Source organism: Numenius arquata, chromosome 1 (genome assembly GCF_964106895.1).
Source record: "Numenius arquata chromosome 1, bNumArq3.hap1.1, whole genome shotgun sequence".
Classification (NCBI taxonomy): Eukaryota; Metazoa; Chordata; class Aves; order Charadriiformes; family Scolopacidae; genus Numenius; species Numenius arquata.
The window spans coordinates 75272687-75289125 of record NC_133576.1 but is presented as its reverse complement, the minus strand read 5'-3'; the positions used below and the strand labels follow the sequence as shown (position 1 = coordinate 75289125).

Here is a 16439-nt window from a genome sequence, read left to right as displayed (position 1 = left end):
AACTTTGGGACAACAATAGTGGTTAATCCTGAAAAAGACAAGGATATGGTGCAAGAGCTACTAGATTTTAAGGATAAAGTGGACCATATCATAGAAGTGTGCTTTCAGAAAAATGAAAAATTTATAAACTTGATGAAGGAGTCCTTTGAAACATTTATCAACAAGAGACCAAATAAGCCTGCAGAATTGATAGGTACAAAAATATTTTTCTGTAAAATATTTCAAAACTCTGTAGAAAGCATGATAAGATAACGCTGCTGAGTGTGCTAGTTGCAATAGTGGATGCAGTACGCATTCTGCTTTAGGAGACTCGGTTTTGGGATGCGAGGCAAAGATTAACCCGGGAGCGTTGCGGGATGAAAAAGCTTGGGTGTGCTGTTAGGCGTGTGCGCGGTGTCCTGACGGAGCATGCCAACCTCTGCTGTCCCTCTGCTCTGCTTCCTGCACGGTGCCTGGGGCTAACAACCGCTCAGAGAGCGTAATGCTGGTGTTTCGAGTGGAGTAAATGGTTAGGGGGAAGAGTAGCCGTGGCAAAAAGAGGGAACTGTTGTTAATTGTGGTAGTAGAGGAATTCTTTGGGCGTTACAGATTTCTCAGAAAGGAGTACTTACAGCCCATCTGCCTTGGAGGCTGAAACCGGGAGAACAATTTTAAAGCCTTCAGATACAAGGAGTTTTAATGGGGGGGGGAAATGTCATTACCTTGAAGGGGGGACTAGTGCTCATTAAGAGGAGAAATAATAAAAAATATCTTTAAAATACTGTTACTGGGTTTATCCCTGGTATGGCAAAAGCTGTTCTGACTCTGTTTTGCCTGCAGCCACTGGAGCTGTGGCATTTTATACCAGGAGAAGATCCCGCTCCTAGGTTGTTTGGGTTTTTTTTCCTCTGTACGTTCTTTTGCCTTCATTCAACTTATTTTCATCCTTCCTTCTAAAACCAACTTTATGTAGGACAAATTGCACAATGTAGTGATACAGGTTATAGCCATGATACAGGCTGCTGTCATTTTGTGGATGTGGTGTTTCAACTACTGCAAAGGTTTCCTTCTTACACAGAAGGTTGTATAAGGATATTAATGTGGCTTAATAAATACTTAGCTAAACTCATGGCTTACCCTTATTTCTGGCATTCTGAAGCTACTAACTTGAAAGCATTGCTTCTGTTCAAATTTTGGTATACTCCCAACAAGGAGCATGAGGGATGTGATAAAGGTCTAAAAAAATATTGTCCTCTGTGTTGTTTGTTTCTGTTTCTCATAAAATACATTCATACGCATTGTACACTTCCAAAACATTGTCTTTCAACAAGTAATTTGCTTGCTATGGCTATTATACAAAATGTAGGAACTTTTAATGCATCAATTTTAATGATTTTACTGTGTTCTCTTTTATTTTTCTTGGATGGTTTCTTTTTGTGACATTTTTCTATTATGGCATTAGTACAGTAGGGCGCTATCATTCCACTGAACATAGGGGTGAGAAAACAGAAAATAGAAATTTTAGCATTTATCGTATAATTTAATATATAGTAATATTTCAAATGGGAGGCGCTTAAGTTGGTGATTTTAGAATGTTTTTTTTTAAGCTGTTAAATTGTTTTATTTATTTGTAGCAAAATATGTGGATTCCAAGTTAAGAGCTGGTAATAAAGAAGCAACAGATGAAGAGCTGGAAAGAATCCTTGACAAAATCATGATCATATTTAGATTCATTCATGGTAAGAAATATTTGTTCACAGTTTCCGTAATTAAAAATGTTTTCCGTGCTACTAGTGGAACTGCACTCTTCTGAATGTAAGAGATCTTTCTTAGCATGAGTTTCTGCTAGACTTGGTCTTAAATTCAGATTGCCTTACATATGAAGGAGCACAATAAATACAGCAGGGAGGACAAACTTGTTCTATGGAGACTGGCGAGTTACAGACCTTTTACAGTCTGTGAGTGGAGACCTAAGAGTTAGAACTGTTGGTGGGGAAGGTTTTTTTCCACATACATTAACCATATCTGTAACCACAGCCTCTCCTCTAATGACAGGGAACAGAAAGGTTAGTACAGATTTTCCCTTCCCCGAGCACCTCAGTATGTTGTAGGTGCAAAGCACATGAAAACCCGGCAACTAATGACTTCTCTTTTCTCATTGTGGCCAAGAATCAACACAGAGGAGGGCTCAGAATGATGGGAGAAAATGTTATTGCTTTGTTTTACTGCCTTTGAAATGCACTTCCCTTATGTATGTCCCTATCTGAGCAAAACCCTTGAGCAAATGTATTAGGAGATTTTTTTTTGCTAGGTTGGATGTCAGAAAAAAAAAAAAAGGTGGTTGAGTCCAATAGAGACGCATAGTCACTGTTTTGAGGGAAGCGGGACGTGTATCCTGGGCTGCGGTTGAATAAGCAGGAACTACCCAATTCTGTATTGGTTTGTTCCAAGATCTGTGGGGTTCTTTCATCATAAAATCCAAAACAAGTACTATATAATGGGAAAGCAGACAAGAAATCAGCCATAAAGTAATATCATTTGCATCATGATTTTTGTCAAATGCAAAGGGCGCTGGATGGAGATGGTGAGTGAAAACAGTATCATTGGCAATTTGTCAGCCTGAGAGATTAATTTCTGTTAATCTGAAATTTTGACCAACTCTTTTTCTCCTCATATTTTTTGTAGTACTGAGCTAAAAGTGCAAATTTATTTTGAGCTATCTAGTGCCTAAGAGTTCTTTTAAAAGCTGATGATAATTAGTAGTTAGTTTCTGGGCACCGGACTTTTTAATTGTGTCTTGATGTTGCTTCATGGAACAGCCCTTTACCAGAGGGCAGGATGGAGAAGGAAGAAGAGTATCAGAGGAATTGCTACGTTGGGAGATGTTTGCAAGGAATTAGGAGGGGCTACTGTAGGCAGCACAAATAGTACCTTGAGTGACAGTGAATTTCTTCCTCTTAGAAGTGAAACAACTTGCTGATATCTTCTCACTATCAATAGAAAAGATTTGTGGAAGCTCTGGTTTAAGGTGTGAAAGTTTGTGGGTGCCTGTATGACTTCTTTATTTCAACAGGCTATTGGCAAACCAAGTGAGAAGGCTTCTGACAATTTTTCTTCACCTTACGCTTTTAAAGGATATTTCTTTAATACATAGGAACCCTTTTTCTTTTCTTTTTTAATTTTTAATAAATCAGACCACTGGAGGGGGAACGTTCTTCTGGACCCCAGAAAAATTTCATGTGATTTGCAGCTGATCCAATGGGAAATATAAGGAAGCCCATGTTCCTAGGGAAGAAAAAAGGAAAGAAAGAAGTAAAAATTTTGCAAAATATGTTAAGAAAATAATTAAAATTTAAGAAGAACAAGTTGTCTACATGTTTTTCCGCACTGTTGCGCAGGTCATGAGAAAGGCTTGTGTCACAAACCTGAAATGCAATTATGCAAATCGAATGTATGATTTCAGTTGTACTTTATTTTTGTTTCAATTTCCATACAGGTAAAGATGTGTTTGAGGCATTTTATAAGAAAGACTTGGCCAAAAGACTGCTGGTTGGAAAAAGTGCATCAGTTGATGCTGAGAAGTCCATGTTGTCAAAGCTTAAACATGGTAGGTGTCTTCACATCTGTTAAATTTTTATTGCTTTTTGGCATGTAAATTGGGATCCTTATTTTCACATACTTTAAGTGACGAGCCAGATTTTAAGTAATAGCTGAGCATATAACAATTTTCATTGTGCTCAGTGAGAACTGTTGGGGTGACCTCTTAGATGTGTGACTGGTGCATTTACTGGTGCTCCTACAGAGGAGCAAAGTCGTTAAAACATGTACCTCATTGTGGGGACTCGGGACTCTGGCAAATCTGGCTCAACTGTCTCAGGTTAAACCTCTATTGCTTGTTCTGTGCTTCTTTGTAATTGTGGGACCTTTGCTTTAATTTGTGTGACAGAATGTGGCGCTGCTTTTACCAGCAAACTGGAAGGCATGTTCAAGGACATGGAACTGTCAAAAGATGTCATGGTTCAGTTTAAGCAGGTACATTTAGCTTCTGTTTGTGTGCTACATTTTCAGTAGTGATGGGGAAGCACTTAATGGTGTTACACCTTGGATTAACCTAAATGAAGTGAAACAGCTTTTGAGCAGGTCCTGATCATAGCAACAGAGTCTATTTACAGTTCTATTTTTACAACAGAATTTATCTTTGAATAGATGTTAAATAAATAATCTTATTTTACAGTTTTATTTCATTCCTTTTTAAGTAAATTACAGTCTAAACACCGCATAATAATTTAGTTGTCTGACATCCTTTAAAGTCCATACTCCTTCATTCTATAAACTGTTGAGCACTGATGAATTCTTTGTGAATGACCCACACCAGAGAAACTCTCTGAAGGTTGCTAAGTGCACAGCAACCATGTGTGTCTCGGCTCCAAAGCTTCCAACCTGTTGGTAACCAAGGGAATGCTTGGAGGAAATACTGTATATGCTCACCCTGTTCAGTTGCACTTCTCCCCGAGTGCCTGTTTCGGGGCCTTGTTGAAGACAAGATACTGGGGTAGAGATCTGACCTAGGACACCTGCTCCTGTAATAAAATACTCTAGTGACTTTTCTGTCCCAGCCTTTGCAGCCTGGATTGACTGGCTCAAAGTATAAGAAAATGTGTTGTCTAACAGACGTATGGAAGTCCCAGGGGATCCTTTTGATCTTACAGTTCTTGCCCTGGCTTCTGATCAAAAGCTTTTCTTTTGCTTTATTTGCGTGTGATTTAAGTTCCTTTGACCTTGACACCCTGTAAAGACAGTGGTCCAGGATACCTCAAGGCATGTTGTACTTTTCTTTTTGCTTCCAACCACTTGCCATGTTTTGAAACTTGGGACGGGAGCAATAAATAGTCATGAAATTCAAAATCTTGATAGAGCATGTCTAACCAAGGATGTGGCCTGTAAAAATTTTTCATTATTCCACCAACTTTAAATGTCTAATTTAAGTATATATATTTTCTAATTTAGCAAACAGTATACTTAAATAATTTCTTTTTTTTGTCTCTTGTATTTTAGTATATGCAGAACCAAAGTGACCCAGGAAATATAGACCTGACAGTAAATATATTAACTATGGGGTATTGGCCAACTTATACACCAATGGAAGTCCATTTAAATTCAGAGGTTAGTGTTTCAATTCTCCTTCTAAATGCATTTTATGGAGTGGTATCATAATCACTATCATAGGGTGAACTAATGTCTTCGTTTAATGTTTTTTCTGCGAGATATTTAAGAGGTTTATCTCATTTTAAATGTTCCAAAATTGCAAAAAATAAAATGTAGTGGATAAAATCCACCTTTTTGTAGTGATTGTTTAACTTAATATGTTTTTTCACCTTTTTAGTAACAATAATCATAATAATCTGAAATTAGTATTAAAATAAAATCAGCATCCTATTTAACATTGCAGTCAAGCACTTAAAAGTTTAAAACTGGATGGTTCATCTTAATTTAGTCAATCTTTAACTACATTGGTTAGGCATTTTGCTCTAGCCAATAGTTATGCTGCTGCACGTTGTTTTTTTTCTGTGAATTCTGTTCCCTGCAATGTGTCTCCCAAAACTAGCCCCGACATTTAAATGGCATTTGCCTGAAAAAAAGATTGTTTCCAAGTTGAGAGATTTTTACAAAGCTCCTATCAGTAGTGATTTAAGTTGAAATATGTATTTGGAGTCCTATTTCCTCCAATACCTTGCTGGATCTGAAATGTGGGAAGCATTTTAGAGGCCAAAGGTGGTAGCAAGGTTCCCATTCACTGCAGAAGATGTGGAAGCTTTTGTGCCTTTCCTCTTGTGGCATCTTTTCCTTAGTAGCAGACTACTTTGGAAGGATCCAACCTGAGCACCATATGAAAATGGAGGGCTAAAAACCTCTTACTTGGACATAAGAGGGTATAAAGTACTGAAAGCAGACTTGAATCTGTATAGGACAAACTAAAGGAAGAACTTACAGATGGTAACAGTGTACAGGTGGGAGATGTATGCTTTTTGTCCTGTGGTTTCTTGGTCAGAATCAAAGTCCAGGACAAAACCAGTGTTTATTTTTGAGGTTTATAACCCTTTACAGGGGGGTTATTTTACATTTATTTAAAACAAACAAACAGACAAAAAAAAAAGGAGGGGGAAGGAAATTAAAAGCTATACTTGAACTGAGGCATTCTTTTGTGCATAATAGTGCCAGCGTACTTGAGAGCAGAATTTTTCTCTTTGGATTTAGGTTTTCACACAAAAACACTTATTATGAAAAATTGTTGAGGAGGACCAAAGAAATTACATGTGTGAAATCGTCTGGCATCACTGCACTCGTATAACACTAATAAACTTTTCTTTCTCTTTGCTTTACAGATGATAAAGCTTCAAGAGGTGTTTAAAACCTTTTACCTGGGAAAACACAGTGGTCGAAAGCTTCAGTGGCAGACCACCTTAGGGCATGCTGTCCTAAAGGCGGAATTTAAGGAAGTAAGTTTGCTTGTTTAGTGCTTAGCCTGTTGGGATTATTTGGAATCTAGTCAAGTATTGTATTTTTTTTATAAAGGTAATAACATTTTTATGGGGACACGATCACAATTCAATACTCTTATCTTGTATAGAAAGTCGGCTTTTTATAATTAAACTCAAACACTACTTAGCTAACAGAAGACAGCAATGTGATGCCTTTTGGTAGCACTTGTATGTCTTTTCTAGGAATTGTTGCTCATTAAAATAAAGTTAGTTGTAATACAGCAAGAATTAATGACGGGGAAAAATGTAGCATCTTTCTATTCTTAATATGGAATTGTTTTGATCATGGAAATGAAATACTGGTGACACTTAGAATGCTTCACACATTCAAAAAGAGACTGAAGTGTGTTAGTGATGTAATGACTGTGGTTAAAATTTAAATGCTTGTTGAATTATTTAAGTCTTAACCACATTGTTTCTTAATGTCGTTTTGTTTTGTCTCATGGAATATCTTGCTAAGAATGCAGTTTAATTGAGCCAGAGCAAAGACCAAAGGAAAAAAAAATTGAATTTTTTTACTAACTCATCATGAATATGAAACTTGGAGGTTTAGGCATTACATAACAATAAAATGGATGGGTTTGTAGTTGTCAATTGACAGAAGTGTTTACAGATGGCTGAAGAGTTTGAGTCATTTATTTCCTTCTCATTGCCTGTTTGTACAAACATTCTGCTACTGATAATACCATCACTCTGTATTATAGTAAACTAAAACTATCTGTTGTTTCTTTCATATTTGATCCAACGCCAAGAATTCTTTTTGATTAGTTTGCTCATCTCTATAAAATGAAACTTGGGTGAAGCATGAAGAGATTTGCTATTGATGGTGGCAAAGACAGAATTCCATACATTGTCATTAAAATGAAGTAAATGATGTGAAGTAAATACAAGTCCATTCTAATGAGTTTCTGCTGTGTGCTGCATTGCTACTGTTAGAGGAGCAAAAAAAAGAGGTTTTAAAAATAACCTGTTTCCTCGATACTGCATTCAGGCAGATTCTTCTGTGTGAGAGGCATTTTAAAATGTACATCTCTTCTTCTAGGAGAAAAAAAGAACGTATAGCTTCTGTAACTTGTCAGATTTGCTGGATACAATAGAAAATGCTCTCAATATTACTTCTAATTATTTGATATTTCTTTTTTAGGGAAAGAAAGAATTTCAAGTGTCACTCTTTCAGACATTAGTGTTGCTTATGTTTAATGAAGGAGATGAATTCAGTTTTGAAGAAATTAAAATGGCTACTGGTGTAGGTAGGAAGAATACTTTTTTATTCTTAAATTCATTAATTAAGTGATTGCCAATTATGATTTGGTATATAAATGCCTAATTTTAAGAAATTTGCCACTAATTAGAACAAACTTTATGAGCCAATAGTATATAGACACCAAAAGAGATGAGGAAAACACACTGCTGGTACTTCCTAGTGTAGATAAAGTAGATGCTTCACAAAATTAAGAGTAAGAGCTGTGTAGTGTATGGTACTACTAACAACATATCAGATTTACAAAATGTGTCATTGCAATTCTTAAAATTTAAGTGATGATAGGCTGTTGTGTGTACAGATTATTTTTGTTCCATTATAGTTTTAAATATTATATTTTGAAAATGATCTGTTGTAGAATGCCGTCATTTTGGGGTGATTCAAGAGAGAGTTTTCAATTGAACTCTTCTCAGAGCTTGCCCACCTGTTTTCCCTTGCTGTACCATAGGTCTGGTTTGTGAAGAGGGTGTCCTCTAGGGTGTATACTTTGTAACTCTCTCCCTCTGCACTTGAAACCTGAAGGCAGAAAGGACAAAGAAAACTGGGTTTTATTTTTAACCATGGGCAGTATCTACCTTCTGTGTTCTTATGCTCTTGGGTGATTTCTTTTGAAATTTTACACTTCCTTGAAATAATTACAGCCATTGGCATTAAAATGGATAATGCTATCATCTCTTTACTCTCTGGAACTTCTGCATTAACCAGCAGGTCATACCCAGTAGCCTCCCACATGTTGAATCTTAAGATCATAGAATGGTTAGAGTTGGAAGGTAATTAAAGATGGTCTAGTTCCAACCCCCCTGCCATGGGCAGGGACACCTCCCACTAGACCAGGCTGCTCAAAGCCCCATCCAGCCTGGCCTTAAACACTTCCAGGTATGGGGAACCCACAACTTCCCTGGGCAACCTGTTCCAGTGTCTCACCACCCTCACAGTAAAGAATTTCTTCCTAAGACCTAATCTAAACCTACCTTCCTTCAGTTTAAAACCATTCCCCCTCATCCTTTTGCTACACTCCCTGATAAAGAGTCCCTCCCCATCTTTCCTGTAGGCCCCCTTTTAAGTTCTGGAAGGCTGCTATAAGGTCTCCCTGGAGCCTTCTCTTCTCCTGGCTGAACAACCCAAACTCTCCCACCTGTCTTCACAGGAGAGATGTTCCAGCCCTCTGATCACCTTCATCAACACAATCAGCCAGTGCTGAAAAAGTATTCGTATATAAACATACAGAAGTACTAAAATATTGTAAATATATTTACTAAAGTCCTGTAAAACGGGGATATCAAGAATCCCTGTGGCAGAATGATGCATTGCAGAAGGCAGTGCAGCCCGGGTGCTCCAACTTCTCAGTCTCAAAGCTTCAGGTTGCTTAGTCATCCACTCCATTAATGCTAAGGGAGCTGAAGAAAGCTCATGCCAGTGTGAATGGTAAGCATCAGGATCGTCCAGGGAGGCTCATTAGCTCAGAGTGCAATGGTTACAGAACAAACAGAAGTTCATGTAAGCCTGATCCAGATCCTGCTTTCTCATCTCGTATTGCTGTACCTTGAAGCTGGCATTTTGACCACCTGGCAGCAACAGATAATATCTGCTGCAGGGAAATCCATTCCATTCTAGCACAATAGACAGGATTTCAGTAGACTGATTTTAAGGCAGCTGGATAGAATTGATTGATAGCTGGGAGCTATCTATATTATGTTATGTCATTGCACTCACTGCCACGTCTGTGCTTCTCTCCCCTGTGGGGAAATAGTGCAGGGATGCAGGTAATGAGGACAGTTCATGGTCCATAGGGTTCCTGTGGGGCCAGGATGGATGACAAAATCTCTGTCTTCCCCCAGGCTCTACCTACATGAGGCACTTGGAGCTGCTTTTGAGAGATCCCAATCCTATCTAGCAGTCTGCCTACTTCTAAAGGAAAAGGAACTCTTATGGCCAGAAATTATCTTGTAAATAGGTCCCATGCTGCGCCCTTCCTGCCTCCTGCTGCACAGATAATCCTTTTGCTCAGCAGTACCCTGCCACAGGCTGGTATCCTGGCTAGCTGCAAAAGGACAGAGATTCAGTTACCAGAAAAAGTAGTTGAATTTGTGATGCAGCTGTTTGGTGAATTGACCACTAAGGACAGAGGTGCTGACAGCCAGATTCTCAAAGACCGACCTGGATGAACCAGAGGTCCTGGCTTACGGATACAAATAACACTGGATGTGGTAGAAATCCTGGAGGGCAAAACTTGGGTTGCCATAGAAACTGTTTCTAAATAATCTAAACACCATGTGCAGGGCTAGACAGACAGGCAGAATTCCAATGTATGCTTGAAAAAATGATGTATGGAAGAAGGTCTAGAATTATTAGGAAGTAAGAAAGCCTTTGAAATAGAGGGAACCTGGACAAGACTGATGGGCTCCGTCTAAATTCAAAGGGAGTAAAGCTGCTGGAACACTGAAGTGTTTTAGAAAGTCTGTAGGGTTTATCAGACTTCTCCCTCTACCATTTAAAAACAATATAGTAGATCCAAGAAGAATTCAGAGAATGGGAATAAAGATAGAAAACATGGGACAGCTTCTTTAGGAAGAACAGTTAAGTGTGCTAGGACTAAACTAAATAGACCAAGAGGTAAATTGAAATCTGCGAGTAGGGATTTGTTTTCTTACTAAAAAAAAAAAAGTTAAAGGGCATAAAACAAAATGAGCACATGGGGGTGAAAACTAAACAGCTTGTTGTAAAAGCTGGAAGTTTACAGAATTCAAGGAAGAGCAAAACACTGAAGGTTTCTCAATGCATAGAAACCACATCTCAGGAAGTCCCTGAGCTCTAAGTTATTGGAGATTTTACAAAGCAGTAGGATGAGGCGAGGAGAAAGAGCAGGGTGCAGTTTTTATTTAATTAATAATACTATGGCAGAGACTAGTAAGATAATATGACTTAAAACTTTTAGTCGCTTAGGCAAGCACTTTCATAAAATAACACCTGTGTTCAGTGTTGCACTTGGCAGGACAGGACAGCCACGGTCAGACTTCCAGTTCTTTAATATGTCTTTCATACATTCATTATCTACTATATATATTTTACAGAGGTGAATATGATATATTCTGTGGTTCTGCTGTCCAGACACTTACTCATTTATGCAGGTTCAGTGTTAGCTACATTGCAGTGTTTACAGTATTACTAGTTTTGTAAACATCTTGCACATAAAGTAAGTGTGCATCTGGATATCAAAACCCCTGGGAATTGAAACAGTTTGGGCAACTGGTCTCTACGTGCATTTAAGACTTTTTCTGTTGTATCTTTATATTCCATTTCCATCTGATACAAAATACATACACTTTTGGGAGACAAAAAGTTACACTCATGATTTTTCTTTGTGCTAAGTGGAAGAGTAGTTCATGGGCAATTACCACATGACTAAAAAACCCCACAAAAACCAAAAACAAAACATCACATGAATTTCTGCCCCTTTGGGATGTAACCATCTTCATCTGCATTAACTGGCCATAGTCGGAACTTGTGTTTTCTAGTCTAGATAAAATTTACAATAAATTATCACCAGTCTCTTTAAAGAGATAAGATTGTCCTTGGTACATTAGTACGGTTAGAAAATGCATCAGCTGTTACTCAAAGAAATACTAGTTACCTTCTCTTCGGTAACTGTACTCCTTTGAGATGTGTTGTCCAAATATACTCCATGTTTTTACCTGCCTTCCTCATTATCAAGAATGCCTCTAGGAGCTCTAGTTTTCACTTTTACTTCAGTGATTGGTAGGTAATTGCAGATTCCTTCCCTTTGGCATACTTTAACCCGCAGGGCAGAAGCAAAGCTTCAAAATATATCGAGTGTTTTGAACAGCAACCTTTGTTTGGACAAAACACAACTCAACAATCTGCATTTACTGAAGGCGAAGCACCCAAAAAGTGTGAAACAACATAAATGCCTGCTTTGCCCATGTGGTCTAAAGGTTTTTTTTTAGTAGTCATAGAACAGACGGAAGCTTAAAAAAAAAAAAAAAGGAAAAGGTCACTCTCTGTGAAAGTTAAAGTATTTTAGAAAGAATAATAGTGTTAATCTTTTACTCAGCTACACTGCACTTCAGCACTAGATTGCAAAACCTTTCTTTCCATTTTTAGACTGAAATTCTGTTCAGGAGATCTGACACATTTGGTGATAATTTTATAATGTGAATAAAAGTATTCTAGAGACTGCAGGGGCTGTTTTAATGCAAAATCTTGATACAAGACTTTGCAACATAATTATTAGAATGGTTTAGACTTCATTTTATCTGCTTGCCTAAATGCTTTTAGCTTTAAATCTTACTAGATAAAATTCTCCTCACCCACTTGTTTCTACTGCTTTCCTGTTGAGGGGGAAGTTTGTGACTCTAAGAGCTGTCAGCTCTGCTTTCTCACAAAACATCTTCTTATCAATTTAGACTTCTCTTCTGTTCTTTTATTTTGTCATGTATTTTCTGGTGTGTGTTAAAAATAGTGATGAAATCATAAAACAGGTGACTCCTTGTTATCGACTCTTTTTTTTTTTTGCTTTTCTTCTGAAGTCCTGTTACTACCAAACAAAACTAAAGCAATAAAACCAGGCTTATGTTAATGTGAAATCTTTTCTGAAAGTACTTCTGGGTAGAAAGCTCACTGAGATGAGCCTGAGTCTGTATTCCTGACATGCGCAGCTCTGTGTATGCTCTCAGCGCTTACCTGTGAAAGCTGTGAGACCAAGTTTGAAGGCTGTAAGTTGTTACCTAATTGGCATTGAGCAGGAAGAAGGTGTTAACATAAACCCAGTAACTTTTCAGTTGTATCTCTAGATTAATCACATAAAATTTTTTTGTGTTAATATTTTGTTCTGCTTTCTCCCATACTTTGTACTACTTTACAGAGGACAGTGAATTAAGAAGAACCTTGCAGTCTTTAGCTTGTGGAAAAGCACGAGTACTGATTAAAAATCCAAAGGGCAAGGATGTAGAAGATGGAGATAAATTCATCTTTAATGGTGATTTCAAGCATAAATTGTTTAGAATAAAGATCAACCAAATCCAAATGAAAGAAACAGTATGTATTTATTTTTTGCATTCGTCCTGTTTATGTTAACTGTTTATCCCCATGTCCCACATGGAGAGAGAGAATGTCTGTGTTTCCTCTCACAGTTTTTGCATATGGAGAAAGGAAACAGATATTTAATTTTTTGGTAGTCAGGATGACTCGCAGAGACAATAAAGATTTTAAATCTCACTGAAATGGAAGCAACTTAGGTTCCTTCCTATGCTTTCAAATTTAAATGCCTGTATGTTAAACTGATAGGATCTTGTAGATGTTTCAGTCCATCTTAGATGTTTTCATGGTATGGCTGAAGTGTTGGTACTATATTGAGTACTCATAAATCAAATGTCACCATATCACTTCTTTTCTTTATTTAGTGGGTAAGAGAGTTATTAAAGTCAGGGTTTTTCCTGTTTTTGCAGTGGATGTCTTGTTGTACTTGAACCTAAATTCTTGACACCAGGTGACATGTTTTAATTAACAGAGTTGTTTCCTTTTTGCCTTTGCATATTAAAATCCCTGAAAGTCAGATTGGAGTTGGGCAGTTTGATACAGAAGACTACTGTTTTTGGGGTGTCAAACTGTTAGGTGCTCTCTGAAAAATCTGAAGTAGTTTTTTAAGATCTTGTTTAATTTATCAGATTTTAAATAAGACATATGGTATATTTTTCTTTACATTATCCTTAATTTTATCTTTGGCTTGCTTTAGCAGTACACTTGAGAATCACTTAGTTCTTAGCATGCAGTAGGGCATGCATCTGTCTCAAAGATGAATAAGAATACATGAGTTTCATTTCATTGGAAAGGTTAACTATAGAAATACAAATGATAAAAAATATAGCAATAAAAGGTGATATGATTTGTGGTGTTGTATTATTCTTCAGGTTGAGGAACAGGTCAGCACAACTGAAAGAGTATTTCAAGACAGGCAATATCAGATTGATGCTGCTATTGTACGAATTATGAAGATGAGAAAAACTCTTGGTCATAATCTCCTTGTTTCTGAATTGTATAATCAACTGAAATTTCCTGTAAAGGTAACTGATTTTTGTTACTCAAACCATGCTAGGATTATCTAAAAATATGTAAATGTCCGTAAGAGAAATGCGAAATATGTTTAAATGAAATCCAAATATTAAGGTATTAAAATGAGTAGGTGAACAGAAATAAGCCAGAGTATCAGTAGGAAATTATATTTAGATATCATGGAATCATAGAATGGGTAGATTTGGAAGGGACCTTAACGATCATCAAGTTCCAACCCCCCTGCCATGGGCAGGGACACCTCCCACTAGACCAGGCTGCTCAAAGCCCCATCCAGCCTGGCCTTAAACACTTCCAGGGATGGGGCATTCACAGCTTCTCTGGGCAACCTGTTCCAGTGCCTCACCACCCTCACAGTAAAGAGTTTTTTTCTGGTATCTAATCTAAATCTCCCCTCTTCCTGTGATTCATTTACTGTGGTGCATTTTCTTACGTAGCTATTAGCAGTCCTATTTTTCAAAATGTAATATAAATGCAAATATATTTAACTGTTCTACTAATCTCATATTTTCTTGTAGCCTGGAGACTTGAAAAAGAGGATTGAATCTCTCATTGACAGAGACTATATGGAAAGAGACAAAGACAACCCCAATCAGTACCACTATGTTGCATAATGGAGAGGAAATTCTTTTACTTAAAAAGAAAAAAAAATTAAAAAAAACAAATCCAAAAAAATAAAAACCAAAATCATCCACATATATCTTCAGGACACCGAATACCTATGCTGTTCCAGACTTTCCTTTTAGCGGATTTCAGGTTGATGTATATTATTCAACCAGCTGCATGCACTGCTGTGGAAGAGAAGCAAAATGACATGTTAATTGATCATCCTTGTCAAGACTCCTTAAAAAAATTTACGTCTTGTTTTTATTTCTTTTAGTTACTCCTTAGTTCTTTTAGGTTCTTCAAAATGTAGTTTTACAGTTTTGTTTAACACTGTCATTAAAGTTGGATGGAAAGGTAAAATTACCTGTGTGAGAAATACTTCTGTGATGGATGCAAGTCTGGTTTCTTTGTTTATGTGTTCCTACCTGCATCCATAAAGACCCTATATGCTGCATTCTTTAGCTACAGTGACAACTTGGGTAACTTTTTAAAAACACTTAATTGATTAACACTTATGTACAAGCAGTGTTGTTGAAATACACTGAATTTTTGAAATTATGCACCATGAAAACCCTTAAACTTGTGTTTAATTAATTTTCTTTCAAATGATTATAAACTTCAGTCTGGTTTGGATAAATCAGGTTTTGAAGTGAGATCCTTGAAGTGCCAAGAGGACAACTGCATTCATGTGTGTAGTGAGTATGTTGGATTATTTAGCTAAAATATGGATGATTATTATTTTATTACTACTTCGGCTGCTTGGTTGGCAAAAATTAGGTCTGAGTCAAAGAGGCCCTACCTCATTTTAGGGCAAATGGTGTTTATCACTGTTTATGTAATTGCCGTAACATTTAGTTTTACCTTGAAAATAACATGCAGGGAACCTACTGTACAGCGTGCTCCACTTTAAAAAACAAAACCTTTTTTTAAAAAATACTTTTATGGTCTCGATATCGTGAAAGCATAGTTTTTTGTCTTGAAAGACTAAGGATTTTGTGAGTACTTTGTTACATATTGTATATACGTATGTTGACTTGAATTAAAGAATTGAAAGACACTGTCGATCTGTTAGATAATTGTAACTATAAGGAAGACACCTTTTATGGTGATACTTAAAAGACTCATGTTTATTTTCTGGATTTGCATACTGGTGTTTTTCATTCTGAAAAAGAGCTACCAAAGGAGTTTTGATCATGGCATAAATGAAAATTTAACTGAGCAATATTTTCTTGAGAGATACCTTACTAAGTTTATGTAACATGGGTTTTGTGCATCAATTAAAAGGCCACCACCTCTCCTTAAAGTAAACATTGCTAAGAGTTGACATCTTGTGGATTTACATATTAAAGTCCTTGTTCTGTCATCTGGTGTCATTAATTGTATTGCATTCTTCTGAATTATTTTTGTTCCCTTTGTGTTTAGAAACTAAACACGTTTAGTTTATTGTATTTAAAACATATTTAATATTGTAATTTAATGTAGACTTATTTTAATATTTGAATCTTCAGTTAATGCAAATAAAATATTTGATGCTTATTAAATATTAATTTCTTAGCCTTTGTGAAAATGCGGCGCTTCAGTTGCTCTGTGCAGTTTGTTCCTTAGTGTTAATTATACCGTTCACCTTGTAATTTGCTTTCTGTGCATATGGAAGCTGATCAGATCCAACTTAATAGACTTTTAAAACAAAGAGGAGTGTGTGCCTCACAGAAGCGTAACGGCCAGAGGCTTCATCCACACAGAAATTTGGCAGTAGTATGCAGTAACTGATACCAAGCAGTGAGTATGTACCACCTTCCCTGTCTGAACTCAAACTCCCTGGTTCAATGGTTTCCAACAACAGATTAAAAGCAGTGGTGTTATCCTGAAGATGATTGAAATGGTTCTGCCCTACAAAGCAATGTTAATTGATTAAAAATGCCAAGATGTGCGTTTTTTCTTAATTGCCATAGACTACAACTCTTTGG

General features: G+C 36.9%; 1 protein-coding gene across 1 annotated transcript in view; it reads left to right on the top strand.

Annotated features, from left to right (window-relative positions):
• CUL4A (cullin 4A) overlaps positions 1–16017 on the top strand; it is a 40223-nt gene extending 24206 nt beyond the window's left edge. Inside the window, exons 11-20 of the mRNA XM_074159985.1 lie at positions 1–193; positions 1614–1718; positions 3476–3586; positions 3926–4011; positions 5035–5142; positions 6363–6476; positions 7663–7768; positions 12662–12834; positions 13707–13859; positions 14385–16017. Coding sequence (XP_074016086.1) covers positions 1–193; positions 1614–1718; positions 3476–3586; positions 3926–4011; positions 5035–5142; positions 6363–6476; positions 7663–7768; positions 12662–12834; positions 13707–13859; positions 14385–14480 — 1245 coding nt within the window. The 3' untranslated portion in view covers positions 14481–16017. The remainder of the gene's footprint in view (positions 194–1613; positions 1719–3475; positions 3587–3925; positions 4012–5034; positions 5143–6362; positions 6477–7662; positions 7769–12661; positions 12835–13706; positions 13860–14384) is intronic.
• Positions 16018–16439: the final 422 nt, after the last annotated feature.